General features: G+C 39.3%; 1 protein-coding gene across 1 annotated transcript; it reads right to left on the minus strand.

The window, feature by feature from the left end:
* Positions 1-1,299: 1,299 nt before the first annotated feature.
* Positions 1,300-18,105, minus strand: slc37a2 (solute carrier family 37 member 2). The gene is made up of 18 exons (XM_084564721.1): positions 17,628-18,105; positions 15,621-15,702; positions 14,677-14,767; positions 12,630-12,708; positions 11,552-11,687; positions 10,074-10,150; positions 9,007-9,173; positions 8,842-8,879; positions 8,608-8,757; positions 7,226-7,316; positions 6,647-6,709; positions 6,007-6,092; positions 5,134-5,182; positions 4,533-4,606; positions 4,354-4,432; positions 2,476-2,573; positions 2,249-2,313; positions 1,300-1,576 (listed from the first exon to the last, which is right to left on the minus strand). Exons 1-18 carry the CDS (start codon positions 17,684-17,686, stop codon positions 1,555-1,557), a joined length of 1,506 nt encoding a protein of 501 aa, XP_084420847.1. The 5' UTR covers positions 17,687-18,105; the 3' UTR covers positions 1,300-1,554.
* Positions 18,106-18,717: the final 612 nt, after the last annotated feature.

Here is an 18,717-nt window from a genome sequence, read left to right on the forward strand (position 1 = left end):
TTGTTCCTAAATTAGTCTGAAAGAAGTTCAAAAAATTCAGAATCCTGACTACTCTTAAAATTTTTTCCTTTTTCTTGGAATTCTGAACATAAATACAGAATTCTGCCATTTTATGAGAAAAGAATTCTTACTTAACGTTCAGTAAAAAAAAAAAAAAAAGGTTATAACCTCATTTTCATTCATTCATTCATTCATTCATCTTCTGTAACCTCTTGTCCTGAGACAGACAACCATTCACACTCACACCTACGGCCAATTTAGAATCACCAATGAACCTAACCAGCATGTCACAGACACAGGGAGAACATACAGACTCCACACAGAAAGAAAGGCCCCAGTCAGCCTGGATTCAAACCCAGAACCTTCTCGCTGTGAGGCATCAATGCTAACCACATGTTAATTTTACACTTTAGTTTTTTGTACCATTGAGACAAATAAGATATAACATATTTAGGCTAACCATCACACTACTGTGCCGTGCTATAACCTGAATTACGAAATCAACTTTTATTGTTCAAGCTATGACAAAGATAGCAAACATAGCAGATGTTCATTTATCCCTGTATGTAAATACAGTCTGCAAAATCTTAGTTTTCTTGGATTGTTTTAAGATCTTCAAATTGTGCTTGTTGTGTATTCACAGTGAGTTTTAACTGTATTCAACATTAATTTTCCTTGCCTTTGTGTACCTTTGTTTTGTGGCAAAAGATTCATGAATCCAGAGGTTAAAAGTTAACAGAAGGTGACTTTTGGGTGTAAAGAAAAGGCAAATATCCTAAAGCCATTTCCAGAGCATCAATATACGTCATGGCTTCAATTATTTCTTGAGGCCCGTAGGTAACGTAAATATTTCTAAAGAATTTCTGAACAGTTATACAGCAAAGATCCACTTATAAGGAGCCACATGAAGAAAGTGTAAGCAGGAAGTAACATGTATGTGCTGACAAATACATTCAAAAATACTAAATCCTGTTCAGAAGTATGGATTCATTTAATGAGGTAATTATAATTTAACTCATGAGGTTGATGTGGAAATAAGATGAAATTTCAGGAAAGGTGTTTTTCTGATCAACGTTATTTCATAGACTTAAAAAATGTGTTACGTCCACACTGTCTTACTCTGTTGCCGTCCAACATGAATTTTCCACAGTGGTGGATGGGAATCAATAAAACACAGAAACAGGATAATTTGAAATACTACTAATGGTTCGTATGAAATGTAATTGGCTGGAAATGGTGGGTGTTTTGAGGATGTAGTCACAGAGGAGACAGAAAAAAAAGGCCACATCAAGAAAAATGAACAGTATAAACTCTTTAATGGTAAAAGAATAAAACAAACAAGTAGATTAGTCATAAAAAAACCCATTTCTGTTTTCATAAAGACAGATTTCTAGATTTTTAGAATACAAAGACTTCAATCGTCAACTTAGTGCCTTGAAATGAAGAGTTCATTCATAGAAGGATAGAAAGAGTTTTGTCATTTGTACAGTGAGGTCAGTTTCGGCATTGTTTCCCTCCTTTGTGTTTTGTTCCCAGTTTTGTTGTGTGAATATGTCAGATTTCTGCGATAAGAAACCTGCGATAAGAAATTACGCTGTTATAAGACACGTAACACAACCATCCTGCTTATATAGTGTTGAGAATGTTTATGTCTTGTTGGTACTTTATTCCTCATTTAAAAGAGTGCATTGACATTTCAGGAAGCAGGCCTGTCAGTCTCTGAGGAGTGGATACCACTATTAGAAGCTGGAGTCTGGAGGCTGTTAGCTTTGAATTTTTTGCCAAGAAACAGCTCAAGTACGTAACTTCCCATTAAAACCACTTGTTTGTACAGATTAAACAAACTGTCACATGTTAAAAAAAACGAGCTTTAGAGTTTGTTACATTTGGACAGAGCCAGGCTCGTGCTTTCCAGCTGCTTCCCATCCTTCAGCTAAGCTAATAACCTCAAGCTCCTTTTTTAATGATGCTGGATAAGTGAGTTACTGGATATATTTAACCACCCTTAAACCACATACTGTAAATATGAACAGAACATTTTCCCCACTGTGGGATAAATAAAGGATTATCTTATCTTAAATTGGCAACAGAAGTGAAGCCAAAATATCTTTATTGCCCCCTAGTGGCTGGTTGCAATATAAGTTATCGTAGCTTGTTTGCTATCCTGTTGAAATATATGCCCTACATCTTGAAGGACATCCTGAACTGAACCTTAACAAAGGTTAAGTTTGTTTGTGATGATAATCACCCTCTGGCTCGGGGGGCAGGTCGACACCATCCAAGAATCTCCTTTGAAACGAGCCTGGACAGAAACTAAAGCAAAAGAAGCAACGTGTCAGTCAGGACTACAGGACCAGCACTACCACCACCGTTACTCAACACAGTTCAATGACCCAAAGCACAGCTGGACTTTACATTAATAACATATGATAAGAGTTTAAAGCTTTGCGTTAAGTAGAGGTGTGAGGTTCCTACCAGGCAGGCCAAGATGTCGGCAGAGATGAGCATGTAGAAGACGTTGTTCCAGCCGGTGGGAGAGATCACACCAGCGAACAGAGGACCCAGCGCAGCTCCTGTCGAGTATTTAACAAGAAGTTAACACCACAAAGTTTCACCCTCATGGACTTTTAAATGCATGAACATATATGTTCTTCTCACTTTTAAAGTTTTATAAAGCTAAATGTTAATAAATATCAAATGCAGAAAAGGAGGAAGGACAAAACGTTTCATTTATAATTCCAGTTTCCATTCGACAATATCAGTTCCCTATTTCAGCATCTTATTTCCTGTTTAACTTCTAATTTTGGTCTGTTTATCTTCAGCACTAAAACATATTTTTTTCAAGTTCAATTACCAGTGCCCTTAATAATTTTCAGTTTTTATTTTTAATTTTGATTAAAATGATCTTCCATATGTCGAAGAGAGTCTCAACTAGGGCTCTGGATTCAAATATTTAAGTGCACTCAAGTGCATCATGACTGTCCACAGTTAATGAATCACACTTTATCCATTTCTGCTCAAGAAAGCTAAAACATTACTGCAACGTTACTGCTGCATCGCTTCCTGATTTCAGGTCAAATCGCAGAGGATTTGGTTGACTTTAAAACAGCACAATTCATGTATAACATAAGCCATAACAAGTTACCTGTGCATATTCAGGGATTATTCAGGGATTATTCCAAAAACGAGACTGTGGTTATAATTTCCGAAAGGAAGAAATGTTTAAAAAAACATATGTGAGAACAAGTGCAAAGCAGCATTGTGTTTCTTTTGTTGGGATTAATGTATGGAGTAAATTGGACCAAGAGCTAAAAGACTGTAAAACTTTAATTCAATTTAAAACTCTTTTGAAGAAATCAGTTATAAAAAAATATGTTGAGAATGGATGCTAAGGACGCAAAATTAAGATGATAGATTTTTTCTTTTCTTCTTTGGGATGATTTGAAAATAAAAAATGTATGAGTGCATGCATAAGACATGGGCAGCTTTTACCGTTTATGTCTGTAAATACACTGGGATAGGCGCAATAAGCTTTAGCTTCTGCCTATTCCATTTCAGACTTGATGTTTATTTATGTCTTTATCTGTTAAATGTTTAAATGTCTGAATAAAAACGACTGAAACTGAAAACTGAAACTGAACATGTGTGCATTAATAAGGCGTAATATGTCTGTGAAGGTTCTCAGTCATCCAGGTCATGGTATATCCAACAAAGGTTCAAAAAAGGCAACTGGACTTGTAGAGTTGTTTGAGAAGACGTTTCACCACTCATCCCGAGTAGCTTCTTCAGTAGCTTCAGGAGGAGTTCCTATTTAAACCTCAGACTTCCCACCAGTCCCCTAGAACTGAAGAAGCTACTCGGATGAGTGGTGAAACGTCTTCTCAAACAACTCTACAAGTCCAGTTGCCTTTTTTGAACCTTTGTTGGATATTAATAAGGCGTAAAATACATTTGTGGAGTTAAAAGAAAATGAAATGTGATTTGGAAAATCTGAATCTGAAATCATTAAATCTGACTAGTCTCAGCCATTAGTTGCTCAAATACAGAGCCATCTTGTTTCTCTGCATTAAAGGAGTAAATGAGCTACACAGTGTTCACCAGACAGCTGCAACGTTGCCTATTTAAAGATGTGTTGTCGGGCTTGTAGTAGACTACAGCTAAGTTTTAGAACTTATTTGCCAAGAACTGCCGCCTGTTGCTCCAAGAAATACGTTTCAGAACAACACTGCGTGTCATAAATTCAAAACAACGAGGGCTAAAGGTCCACGCAGACCTTTGATGAATACGATCCATCGCTAAAATCACAATTAATGATTACAGGAGCCTTAAGGGAACAATTTACTCCACACAAACCTATTGATCCCGTCCCGTCAATAATTGCTGTCACTGTTGACAATGCCCTGGAGTTTCCTTTCAGACTCTCGTGTGTTCCCTGTGTCAGAGGAGAGAGAGAGAGAGAGAGAGAGAGAGTCATGTCAGCAGGACATCTTTAAAGCAGAGCGGAGGGTTTCACATGATGCCTCAGGTCTCACCAGGTCAGCAGAGACAGCAGTTGTGATGAGGGCGTACGGTCCGTTCACCAGGCCTCCACACACCAACAGCATACCTACATATTAAAAAAGAAACTAAGTAAAGGCCAAACAACAAACACAGATTATATCGGCATGCTAACTATGTAGTTACAAAGCCAGAAGCAAATAAACGAGCACAAAGTCGACCTTCTTATACGTCTCAGTGCTGCATTTTTTGAGCATGAAGTGTATTCTCATGCTGCTCTGATTTATTACCACAGAGCAAACATGTGATAATCCAATCAATAAGTCTCTTGTAGAGTCTTGTTTTACCACCTGATCAACTTCCAGAACGTCTCGTGTGACACTAGTTTTCTTTCTTTCTTACCGAAGCAGATATTTCCTCAGTATTTTGACAATATCGAGGTCTGTGTTTATTTAAAAAGAAACTATTGCTGTGTTACTCTGCAGTGAAAACGTGCAGACAAAATAGGACTGTGTTGAGATGTGGGTGAATGTGGGCATCAACGATTAAAGACTGTGTCATAAACTGTCTCAGCACTTTGAAGAAAACACTCTGTAAATATGAAAATACGAGTTATAAAGAATAAAGAAGTCTCACCGATTGTAATACCGAGGCTCCTTTGTCCGACGTAGTTATAGACATAAAGCTGGGACAAAGATAAAACAGCCAATTAACAGACAACAACTAATTACACAAATCTATCCTGTGGTGAAAGCTTTACCACTCTGATGCCAAATCCTTCTCTCACTTTAGTTAGAGACATCAAGTTGTCAAAGTAGTTTAACACAAAGATTTGATATCAACAACATGTTATTTTGCTTCTCAAAGGAAATTTTGACTTTAGAAATGTTCACTCTGCAATAATATCGACTTTCAGACCCAGAAGAGACGCAATTTATAGCACGTTACTATAGATGATATTAACAAGAGCTCAAAGAGTACTTGCACAGTGAATCTTTATCCAGCTCTGCATGTAAAATTAATGTGAACTCATTTTCTGTTTTTATTTACAGGTAATGAGAGCATACAGCAACATAAAGCAAGACCTCATGATGCAGTGCAATCTAAAACCACATCATTTCACACTGTAGTTGTCAGACAGCCGCAGCCTCACATTGTGAGTTATTATTATTATTGCATAAAATGCCAAAGAATATTTTAAGTAGTTCAACTCTGTGGTTCTTCTCGGCACAACAGAGGTTTTTAAAACCACTGTTCTGGTTTTTAATACTTTCAGCTTCACTGATTAACATTAGGACGCAAATAAGAGGTGAACATCTTTTAAAAAGTGAATATTCTACATTTGTCAGAAGTAAATATGTCTCGGTAAATATAAAGAAATGTGTACTCAGGTTTAAATATTGTCTTAATCCAACAGACGTAGTAGGGGAGCATGAAAAAGACAGAAAAACACTTAAGAGTAAGAAAAATACTGAGAAGCATCAACGTCTGACATGAGGTGACGCTCACCATGGGGGCAGCAGCAACCAGCATGACGAAGCAGGTCGTCGCTCTCCCTCCCGTGAAGTCTGACACGAGGCCGGCCATGATGCCTCCTGCAGACACGAGGGAGAGTCACGATAAATTACAGCTTTAAGAGACTCAACCCTAAATAATCTTGGGCTTCTTGGCATCAAGCTTAAGTCTACAGAAGCAAATATGACGTATGATTGATCTGATTATCTTATTGAAGGCTCCTTTATTAATATTTTACCATGATAACAAATTAATTGGATTGAAGTTCCTATCTTTGAAATGCTTATTCATGCTTGCGAGCGGTGCAAAGTAAGAGTTGACTGCAAAGTATTGTGGTGTTCAAAATCCCCAAGACTATGTTGGGATTGCTTAATATAACAGAACAGATTTGGTAAATTACATAAATTTGATTCAGATGAATGACCTCAAACCAAGAGCTGTAAATTTAGTTCAGACTTTTTTAGAAATGGTAAAATTTCAAAGACTTAATTCCAACATTATGTATTTATTTAGATTTATTTAGGCCTTTACTTTCTTCTACAGATACACATTTACACTGAACATTTCATATTTGTAATATTTCTTTCTCCTTCTTCTTATATCTATGTCAAACCACGTGAGGCTTAAAACTTACCCAAGATTCCTCCTACATCAAACAGCGTCGACATGTCTCCTGCTTGCTTTGCGTCAAAATGTGCTGAAAACAAAGACAAACAGTTAAATTTGACGTTAAATGGTGTTAACCTATTTGTTCGCATTCTGTCTGTCTGTGGGTTTGTCGATTCCAAACTCTTTACAGATGCTTTCGTAACGTTTTCCAGCCTGATGAGCATCAACAACTCGTTTCCTGAGCGCCTCAGAAAGCTCCTTTGTCAAACATGTGTTGTGAAGATCAGAATGTGATAAATCCCTCATTTGTTTAAACAAAACAAGGTGCTGAACGACACCTGGGTCTGATGACACTGATTGGAAACACTTCTGATCAGATGGACTTGAGATTAACTTGTAATCCTAGAGGTGCACTTACTTTTGCACCTAACAGATATGTAATATTGGCTCATTTTCTTGAATAAACAAATACAGATGTGTAATATTTTTGATTAATTTGTTTAATTTGGTTCTCTTCTGAGGTTTTGAGTCGTTTTTAAGCAGAAATGTAGAAGATTCTGTGGGGTGCAATAACTTTTAAGTGGCACTGTGTGTAAAAACTGACCAACATTAGAGATGTAGAGAGGAAGCCAGTAGAGGAAAGTGTAGCTGACCAGCTTGGCAAACAGCAGACAGAGAGAGAACTCCACCACTCCCTGTGTGAGACACAAAACACAGATGAAAAAAAAAAACACCTGTACCGTCTCAACATGTCTTCACCATCACACTGCTGATTGTATAATAATTCACAGTTAACCTGAAACATGCAGAAGCAACTCGGTCACCCGAATGGTTCGACATGACAAAGTAATATCTTTCATTGTTCTTTGACTTCATGAAATATAAATACAGAACATCCAGTGTCATTTTATGATAAACACAAACAGAATTCTGATTAAAGTTAAAAGATTAAAGCTATTTCTATATTTTCATATATATCATATAAACTTTCTAATAGTTTTCATAAGATTCTGTTTTCAACGGCCACGGTGTCATTCTTCTTCAGACCGCTAGATGGCGCCAAAGTAAACACATTTCATATTTGAATCAAGTTTAATGAGAAGCTTTAAAATACGACGGAGTATTAGGGCCACATTGAGGAAAAAAAAATAAATCACAAACTTCCAGAATAAAATCATAATTTATGAGAATACATTCGTAATTTATGAGAATAAAGTCATAATTTTATGAGAAAAAAGTCGTAATTTATGAGAAAAAAGTCATAATTTACGAGAATAAAGTCATAATATTACGAGAGTAAAGTCTAAGTAAAACGGAAGTAGGTCGAGACGAGAAAAGGTTAGTTGTATATGCCTCCATCCACATTTTGTGGCGACTAAATCCGTCAATGCAGCTGTTAATAGCAATGCCATAGGGCTTTAGTTTATCATAAGAATCCATGTGCCATAAGGCGTTGGGGCCTCTGCAGGTGTATTGACGCCGTGCTCGCCGCAGCTCGACTCCCTCTGGATCCAGAAACTGAATTATCAGTCGGATTGTTTCTTGAGACACCACGAAACCCCTCTGAATGGCCCGCTGATGCATCCACCGATAATAACCCTGCAGTTGACCAGTTCCAGCCATTTCCCCCTCCACAAAAGCAGCGACTTCCTCCAAGTCCATTTTCTTGCATTTTCTTTTTAAAGTCCTAATACTTATGATGATGTGATGCTGATGTGCCAAAATATTAAGTATCTCCTTGTTTGTGAAACCTATCCTAAAGTACAACTCCACAATCCTCCACGGCCCTCATTTTACCAACTGTCCTACTCTAAAACAACAGGTTAGAATATTATGACTTTATTCTCATAAATTACGACTTTATTCTCGAAGTTTGTGATTTTTTTTTTCCCTCAATGTGGCCCTAATACTCTGTCGTATTAAAATACAATTAAAACATAGCACGTTTAAATATTTATAGGTTTAAAAGCTGCCGTTTCCACTCACGGGTATACAGAGAGCCTCGCGGAAGGTTATGGCCTTGGGTTCCTCCTCAACGATCTCCTGGGGCTCAGTGGAGATGGAACCGTTGATGGCTTGGTTAAAGTTGTCCGAGGTCTGCAGGAGAGGCTCCGTCTCACCGTTCTCCTGATCACTCTGGCACACAGACACACAAGTTTGAGTTCACGCAGTCTTGTTGATGGGCGAATTAGAAGGAGGAGGGTTTCCGTTCTAACTCACATGATGCTGAGGAAGAGAGCAGTTCACGTCTTCAGGTTCTGAATAGGAGAGGACAAGACGTGATGGGACATTTCATCGTATATACTAATATCAGTCTGGATAAGTGATCTAAAGCTGTTAAAAGTTAAATATCTCTGTGTGTTTCTCTGAAGAACAGACACTGACTCTCAACGAGGAAGAAGAAGCACAGGACCCCACTGGCGGCGATGATGATTCCGGGGACGATGAAGGACATTCCCCACTCTGTGGAGACGAATGCCCCGGCGATGAGGGAGCCCAGGATGTTTCCCACTGAGGTGTGGGAGTTCCACACGCCCATGATGAACCCACGCCTGATGACAAAAAAACACAACAGGCCATGAGAAATTCTGTTCACACCGCTGCTTCTACTTCAGAAATATGTAGGAGCTCAAAAAGACGTCTTTTACACATTTTTGCAGGTTTGGAGCAAGTTTGGAGTAAGGAGTGACCAGGAGTCAAAGGCTAACTGGTCCTATATGAGTAACTCACAAACTGAGTCGCACGCAAATAGTCGCACGCAAATATATAAATAAGCCACAACATTATGACTGAATGAAGTAAATGACAACTGATTATCTCGTTATTTGGGCACCTGTCAGCGGGTGGGATATATCAGTCAGCAAGTGAACATTTTCTCCTCAAAGCTGATGTTAGAGGCAGGAGAAATGGACAAGTGGAAGAATTTGATAAGGGACAGATTGTGAAGGCTGGACGGCTGGGTCGGAGCTCTACTGCATGTCTTATGGGGCGTTACTGAACTTTAGGCTGAAAGAAATAAAACAATCAAGGATGTCATGAATGACTCTGTTAAATGGTGACAGTGATTTTTCTGACTATTTGTTTTAATATTAAATTAATTGGATAGTAAAATAATATCTCTTGTTGGAACCCGAGCTGTTTCCTCCTGGAGTAAATAATCAAAAAATCTATTGACTTTAAAGGTCAGGAAGAGTCCAAGCATGTTCTTTTGCACGTGAACATGTCATGTGATTTTCTGTGGACCCTGATTCCTCGGCGCAGCTGAGGTTACTTCTTGAGCACGTCGTATCAGAATCAGGGTCCAATTTTCGAGTTTCTTAATAAATAATAAATGACGTGGGTGTGATTTGCATATAAAAGCTTGGTTTCACTGTGTTTTTTTAAAACGTGACAAATGCGTGAGTCAAGCTCCGAAGCTGCACACTCAGCAGGGCTGTGTCCTCCGTACTTACTTCCCCTTTCCAAACCAGTTGCCGACGCAAGCCACCACCGACGGCCAGCCGGTGGTCTGAACCAGCCCGTTCATCGCCTGCGGAACGGAGCAGAAAACATGGAGAATCTCAGCCTGAGACGACGTACTAGCTACCGCATCAACGCTTCATAAGTCTGGTGCAGCCCTGCGCAAGTGAGCACTGACTCCTAGCATTCCAACACCCAACCTGTATAAGCCCGGACGTGCTCCTGCAGTCATATGATGCAGCTTTGAGTCATGTGATGTGTGTGCGTAAAGCCTGACTAAGCCAAAAGACCTCCACATTTTTTAAAGTGATGAGAAAATAAATAAGGCCAGTACTGACCCCTAATGAACTCACAGTGATCGCACCTGTAATTAAGTAAAACGGTTGTTAATCAATACAGTAAATCAATGATTTAACTTTAAACTTTATGCCAACTCTAAACATCTCTCAATCTCTGAATTCAGATTTTAATTTCTTACATTTTTCAACTTAAAAACTAACCGTATATCTATAAGCATAATTGTAATGTCTTACTACTATTCCTTATAGCTATAGAACAGTATTTCCATTTATAGTTTCCCAGTGAGTGGTGAATTCACTGCTGGAATATGACTCAAGGGAAGGGTCACGTGAAGGCGTGACACTAATGAGCTGACTCTAACCCCAGGGAAAAGATCTTTTCACATATTCAGCTACACATGCAGCCTTTCAGGAAACCTCTGAATCAGTCGAGTACAGTTTTTCAGCAAAATCCTGGCCTATAAACAAATGTTTTACAGAAACGGAAATGCTGAAACAATTAAATGGTTGATCGATTAGTTAGTGAAACCAAAACAGATTGAAATAGTTAATTGTTTTTGTCCAAGTGTCTCTGGTTTTAGCTCCTCGACTGTGAAGCCTTGTAGCTTTGCTTGGTTTTCTATGATTACAAATTGAATATCTTTGTGAGCGAGACAGCAGAAGCATTGTTTTTCATTATTTTACAGGCATTACAAACAAATAAATAAGGAAAGGTGCAGAAAAACAAAAGCAGTCTGTGTATTTCCCCTTGTTTCTAAGCTAATCGAACTCTTAAATGTATCCGAAAGTAGTATTATAAGACACCGCGGGAGCAACATTCATTTCCTACTGAGCTGAGTGATCAGTGAAAACAGGCTGGTGTGCGTCGCTGATACTTTGGTCAGCAAGAAAAAGCTTCATCCGAAGTCAGTGCTTCCCTTTTTCTCATCTAAAGCTTCCTAATTCTGTACGAGGTCTGTTTTTTAGGTTTCAACTTTTAGAACACACACTTGTTCACTGTCACGATTTAAACAAAACAGGCATCACCTCTGTGTATAAATGATATCGCTGTCATACTTGAGTGCAACCAGAATAAAATAAAAAAGAACAGGACAACCCATAAACAAGTTGCGTTCCTTTGTTTGCAAATAGACAGGGAGCAAGTGCAGCAGTTTGTGTTGTTGTGTGTTTACCTGGACGAAGGCGTAGTACCCTAACGAGTGGATATTCCAGTAGTAGCCGAGGCCGAACAGAGCTGTGAACAGTCCGCTCATTACCATCCCAAAGCTCAGGTAGTACCGCAGAGGCAGGCGCTCTCCAAACATCCCACTGACAACACCAGAGATGAATTTAGTTTTAGTTTATTTTCGGACACAAACTCAGAACAAAGCTTGGTTTATCCTCCTGCAACAGATCCATTCTGAGCCTACGCCGTTGTAAGCGTTTATACTTATGCAGATGCATATACTCAGATGTGTGTGACTATGTCGTTGTAACTCTAAAAGCCTGCCTGACAGATTTCACTGGCCCGACTGATCTTTGCTAGCCTGCCCTTCTGCGGTTCGCGTGTAACCGCGCCAATCAGCGAACAGTTGAGCGATGACGCAAAACTCGCCTGCCGAGTTGCTTGTAGTCCAGCGAAGCTTGTAGTTCAACAGCATAGCAACAATGGCGACGGAGGAAGAGACGCTAGAAGCCATCCGCGAAGTTGTCTCAACTCTCGAGAGCATCACGGAATTAAAACCGGAACAAGAGGCTTGTCTTGTCAGTTTTATAAATGGCAAGGACGTCGTAGCTCTCCTTCCAACTGGCTTTGGGAAAAGTTTGATTTATTTAACTGGAAGCGGAAGTGGTAAGCGTAAGAGCCTGAACTCCGGCGCACAATATACGTCATTACCAAACGTTGCTGATTGGTTAAGGGAACTCCAATGATTTTAAACCTCAAAATAAGCATCCGCCCATTACGGAGACAGATTCCTATTACATTGGGCCAGACTAACGTGCACACCGAAATCAAATTTCGGGCGGAAACGTAGGATGGTAACGACCAGGCTAGATCTTTGCTGGTTCCAGACCAACTTTCCGCCAGAAAAAGATTTGTGGCCGAGGGAAGTCGGTCTGGTTTCCAGGCTAGGGAGAATATTCTGTGTATTTCTTGTCCGGGCACTGAGAGATGTGTATGAGTCGGGGCAGGAGCACGTCGAGCTATGGTTGCGGATCTGACGCTGGAGCATAAATCAAGCTTTAAACACGACAAGGCCACATACAGACCTGATAAACATGCCGATGGCATAGGCAATGAGGAAGGAGTTATCCAAGACCCCAAACAGCGTCTGATAGTTGTCCTGGTCTGGAGAGAGGAAGGAGACAAAAACATGAATAATTCTGGAGTAACCTTACTGGTTTCCCATTCATCATTATGGCCTCTTGTGTTTGTAAGTGAACAGAGGAATCAAACCAGGAAATGGACAGGGTCTAAGTGGTGATGGGACGACTTCCTACCCAATGATATATTGATATTCCATAAAAATGTGACCTTAATAGAGAGCCGAAGTCCCGCCCCCTCTACTTCCGGGTCATGGGACCTATCTTTCGAAAAAATATGAACGGCAGTCTATGGAGAGATAATAATTATTTTTTGGTCCCGTTCGAATTGTGGCATGAATTTCACATATGATGTGTGTGAATTTAAAAGATAATTTTTCACGTCAAGAGATAAATTATTTGACGTAAATAAGCTGAACAACATTAGGTTTTGTATGAGATCGCTTAGTGAACTACATCTCTGTAGAGATCCCTAGAGAACTATGGCTGTCTCCTTGTTGAGCTTCACCGTCTTCTTCCAGGACGAAGGCAGAAGCATCAACGAGGTGAAAATCATTATAAATCGGGTCATGTCGAGAGCTGTAGTTACACCAAGGGAGTTGTGGTCGGTTCTGTACGCGCCAGCATGCGGGACTTGTAGTTCGTTTAATTACGTATTTTCCATAGCGTTTTACTTAACTATCTTGCGACAAACTGTGACATTCTTGACATGTAAAATCATTTTTTATTCTGAAAAACAACATATGTGTAATCCAAGGCACAAGTCGATCGGGACCAGAAAATGATTTATCTTTCGCCGTAGACTGCCGTTCATGTTTTTTCGAAAGATAGGTCCCATAACCCGGAAGTAGAGGGGGCGGGACTTCGGCTCTCTATACCTTAAGGCTGGCAATGTTTGCTCTCAGCTATTTAGTCAGTCTAAATTCTAAGGTGTCATATCATCACCTGTTACTAGGAGATAAGTTATATAATAAAAAAAGGATTCATGTGGCTCAGAGTTCATCAGCATACAGGGTGTCGGTCATGACTGTATTACAAGGGTTTATGGGTGAAAATAAAGCCCTGGGTTCAGGTGTTTTCTAGTCCAGAGCAGTTAGTTAGCAAAAGGACACAGACTCCAGAAAGTTCCTGCTCCTGACCGACAGTCAGATATCAAACAAAATGCAAATCGTCATTTTAAGAGATCAGTTTTTGTTGCGGTTTAACCAACATTTACATGTTAATTAGCTTTTAGAGAGGATGCCGTTAGTTTCAGACAGAAGCAGGCTACCTGTCGTCCCTAAAAGACAAAGATTATGAACGGCTAACTGCAGCTTCATCTCACATGCAAAGGGTTTCTCGATCTTCTCGTCTAACTCTCCACCAGAGAGCAAACACATGCATTTCCCAAATGTCTGAACTACTTCTTTAAGGCATTTACACACAAATTGTTTACAGTCTTTCAGTTCTATCAGCCTGTGGGTGTGGGTTTTAAGTGGCTACAGTCATCCTCATTACTAAAGTGAACACCAAAACAAGAAATACAAGTCTGGCAGCACTGCAAGGAGAGAACGAGCAACAGCAAAGGCAAAGGTAATCACCAGATGAGGGCTAAAACAACTGAAAGCAACTTTAGCATGATTTAAAACCATTAGTTGTTAAGGTTGTGTCTATATTAGTAAAATGCTCCTGCAGGTCAGATACATTATGATTAGGTAATGACCAAATGGAGAAATTACACAACTCTTTAGATGTGGAACAAACTGGAACTTGTAGCTGGAACATCTTTTTTAAATCATGATTCATATATGGGTTCATTTTTTCCAACTGTGGGGAACTCTGTTTTATAGTCGACTTCATTTAGTCATTTTTCCATTGTCAACACAGTTAAAAACCTGCTTTGAATAAATATGTAGAAACAATTATGGCCACAGCAGCTTTGTGCATCCACACTGAAGCCCATTCTACAAAAAAGTATTGCTATTGAAGTTCTTACATGTACTATATGACTTACCAAAGGGCGCCCAGTCGCACCAGGTAGCATTGTCGGTTACGTTAAGGTCTACTGGTCGAATGGCTGTGGAACAATTTCTGTGAAGCTCACTCTAAGAGAGAAACACAAAGAAGCGGGGCAGGTGAAATGAACAGTACAAGACAGGATACCAAAACAAATAAGCACGAGTGTTTAGATCTCAGTATTATGACACAGGACTTTACTCATAGTGTAAATGCTCAGATCATATATTTTTTGGGCATTTAATATCAAAACGATGCAGTTTAAAGCAACGTCCCATCTGGAGTCATCTCTTAATATTCGCTGCACGTCTGATTTTGATCACTGGGAAGAGACGTTAACCTGTGCAGTAAATTATCCATTAAGTTATGTCACAGTTCAACGAGCTTGTAGGCATACTCCAGGTACAGCTCTGGCTCACTTTGATAAAATATTTGATCGAGGAGGAAATAATCCTCTCCGGTAAGTCCCTTTGATTCACACGAATGTCCTCGTTTGAGCTTCTCCTCCTGGTTTTATGTAACAACCTTTCACACTCACATCTACGGCCAATTTAGAATCACCAATGAACCTAACCAGCATGTCTTTGGACGACGGGAGGAAGCTGGAGTATGAACCCACACAGACACAGGGAGATATTCAATCTGATCAGTGAGAGGTAATAAATGTCTCTGAGTAATAAATCTGGATAGTGTGTCTTTTTGCCAACCCTTGAGTGCTCTTAAACGAAGATAACTTGCCCTTAAGATCAAGATCTACTTAAACTAACTGAAACTAAGAACCGCTTTTTTGTTAGATAATTTTTTGTTTGATCTTCTGAGCTGGCTCAGCTGTGTTTTTGTGTGTTTTCCACACTCTTACGAAAGAGCTGTGGGAACACGTTAAAGACATTTTTCACCCTGTAAACTCTGCAGATAAAACAGGGATTGAATTCTCCCGCTCACCTTGACAATACTGATAGGTTTCCGCGACAGATGGTAGGTCGTGTAGGAGATGAAGGTGAGGAAAAGAATAAAACCTCGATACCTGCGGAGAAAAAAACAGATTTAAAGGAAGATGATGAGTTTTTAACACATTACTTTCAACACAGAACAAGAAAACCAGTGACAGAAAATGGCTGTTAATAACGATAAATACCTTTACTTAAATACATAAAAAGGAGAGCAGGAATTTAATTCATTCATTCATCTTCTATACCCGTTTAGTCCTGTTAAGGGTCACGGGGGTCTGCTGGAGCCTATCCCAGCCGTCATCCCAGCAGGGGTACACCCCTGGACAGGTCGCCAGTCCATCGCAGGGCCACACACAGACACAGACAACCATTCACACTCACACTCACACCTACGGCCAATTTAGAATCACCAATTAACCTAACCAGCATGTCTTCGGACGGTGGGAGGAAGCCGGAGAACCCGGAGAGAACCCACGCAGACACAGGGAGAACATGCAAACTCCACACAGAAAGGCCCAGCCGGCCCATGGATTCGAACTGGTGACCTTCTTGCTGTGAGGCATCAGTGCTAACCACCTCGCCACTGTGCCGCCCGAGAGCAGGAATTTTTCCAGCAAAAAAAAAAAAAAAAAATAAAAAATGAGGGCTCTCTAATCTGTAAAACTTTCCACTGACGTATATATGTGTGTGTTTGGGTGACATTAACAGCCTGTTATGGAATAACTGCAGTTCTGCTGCAGCTAATGAGGATCCAAATAAAACAATAAACTGTTTTCATACAGGGCCTTTTTCTAAGACTACTTCACAACCTTTTAGATCTATCTGTGACCCTTTAAAGATAAAGTTAAAATGAGTTTTTCTTCAACTAGCTACGTATGTATTAACTACGATCAGTATAAACAAAACCTTAATGTAAAATACTATATCAGTCCACGGTTTAATTTCACTTTATGTACATTTTGCCCTAGCAGAATAACAAATGACTGAAAACCTCCACGGTGTCAGCCTTCATAAGCTCTACGGTTTTCTATCACATAGACTAGAAACGTTGCATGACACTGTGAGGAAGAGTTTCAATTAACACATCGTATTCATAATTGTCTTTTAAGGTATTATACAACAGGTGGCTGGAAAACCTGCTGAATTAAGAGTGTGAACACGTGCGAATCCAGTTACTCTTAGATTAAATAACATCATCTCAGTTAGATCTACGACAATGCAGCTATTTAGCTTAGTATTTCTGATAATCAAATACTCAGAAAATGATTATTAGTTCTGCAAGTTTGCTCAGTTTGTGTATGACTTAATAAATAATAATAATAATAATAAATGCATGGTTAGAATTAGTTAAAACCGATGCAATTTATATTTTTCCATACCTTTTTTTTTTATCTTCTCATCACTTGATGCTTTTCCTGGTGGAAACTGGCATTATCACTGAACTGTTCTAACTTCCCTTTCTCTGCAGATAAATTGCAAAAAATAATGATCCAAAAAAATGAACCACCTATACTAGCACGACTGCTTTTCCCCAACTATAGGCACAGGCAGAAGTGTGAAGCTACAAAGCTGTGATTTTCTTTCAATAACGCACCCCTTGTCTTGTCAAATTCCTCAAATGCTGAATTTGTCGACGAATATCGACTCGTTAAAGGTCAAATCTGTGTCGAAAAGGGAGGAAGCTCTAAATTGCCGGTTTTTTGAATGGAGTTTGGTTGGGCACTCTGCAGCCCCCAGAGTACGGGCACCCCCCCAGGCAAAAACAAGCAGTAGTAATAACAACGTTTTAACAGGTAGTAAGATTAAAAAATGTGGTTATATAATAAATGTTGTGAGTTTTCCTGGCCCCAATACAAATTCACAGAATGTGTGTTTATTGACGCGGTTGAGTCAATCATTTACAGCCGGAGATAGAGCAGATACAGACCGGCTTCAGGGTGCCATTATATCCGCCTGTTTGGAACAACAATAAGAAACGGGGGCGATAATGGAAACTTACCAACTATCCCGAGAAAAAGACCTGATAAGTTGTATCCCGGGAGCCACGGGCGACTTCATTTTTTTCCGAGGTAAAACGTGATAAAAAAAAAGTTAAAAAACACAAGACACACTCTCAGCAGCACTTGATTCCGGGCATGTTTTCGAAGCGGTAACAGCAGGTACCTTTGGTAGCTAACTAATAGTAACCGAGGCAAACGGCCACAGAAAGCGACATAATTCGATTAAAAGAAATTAATACGCATGTGCTAGCAAAAACCTTTATACCGAGGTAATAAATCCAAATGAGAGTAGTCGCTAGCTGCTGAAGGTATAAAGCAGCAGCTGGACTCCTTCTTGTTCGAGGATACAGTTCGTAAACATAAAGCAGCGCTCCATACTGTACCACTGTTTATATAGACCACTAAGAGACAGCCTACCCCCGTGGCGGTTTAAAAAAAAAACAAAAAAAAAAAGGCGTCGGTTATGAATAAGCGATTATTATTATTAATAAACGCCAGAGGCTTGTTTTCCTACAACATTCCCAAGCTCTTGCCGGTAGCGTGGCGCATAGCTTCACTGAGCGTTGTCCCCTGAATACCCAAATCAGAGCGGACCGTTGGCGCTCACTTCCTGTTTGGGATACCGACGTTGCCACGGTTGCCACGATACCTGTGCGCCAACGGTCGCCGTTGAGATTTATTTTATAAAATAAAACAAATACTATCCTCCTTTAAAGTGCGGCTATTTAAAATGTGAAAAGTAAGTGAAAATGTGTTATAATTCTATAATTTATTTTTAGATTGCTTATTTTAATTTAACCATTTTATTACAAAAAAAAAACAAACGGCCATTAAAAGAAATATATATTTTCTTTTCCCCCCCAAACCTAGTTTTTATTTACCAATTTATTTTTGGTAAATTAAATTAAACCCCGTTTTTAGATTGTTTCACCTCCTTGAATATCATATGTGCTTTAAGTAAAAATAAAAAATATATATTTTTTTATATATTTTTTTAAATTTTTTTTTTATTAAATTACATTCATTACATTCATTCACAACAGTAAAAGACAAAAAAATATCCTTAACATAGATTTAAAATCTATAAAT

This window comes from Chelon labrosus, assembly GCF_963514085.1.
Source record: "Chelon labrosus genome assembly, chromosome: 17".
NCBI classification, from domain to species: Eukaryota; Metazoa; Chordata; class Actinopteri; order Mugiliformes; family Mugilidae; genus Chelon; species Chelon labrosus.

What these genes read in the sequence shown, in the direction of transcription:
- slc37a2 (XM_084564721.1), bottom strand. Translation starts at nt 17,686, where the DNA reads ATGAAGTCGCCCGTGGCTCCCGGGATACAACTTATCAGGTCTTTTTCT. An exon ending in GCCATCGGCATGTTTATCAG is followed by an intron (nt 11,688 to 12,629) that starts GTCTGTATGTGG and finishes TGGTGTTGTCAG; the next exon opens with TGGGATGTTTGGAGAGCGCC. An exon ending in GAGCCTCGGTATTACAATCG is followed by an intron (nt 4,607 to 5,133) that starts GTGAGACTTCTT and finishes TTTAATATGTAG; the next exon opens with GTATGCTGTTGGTGTGTGGA.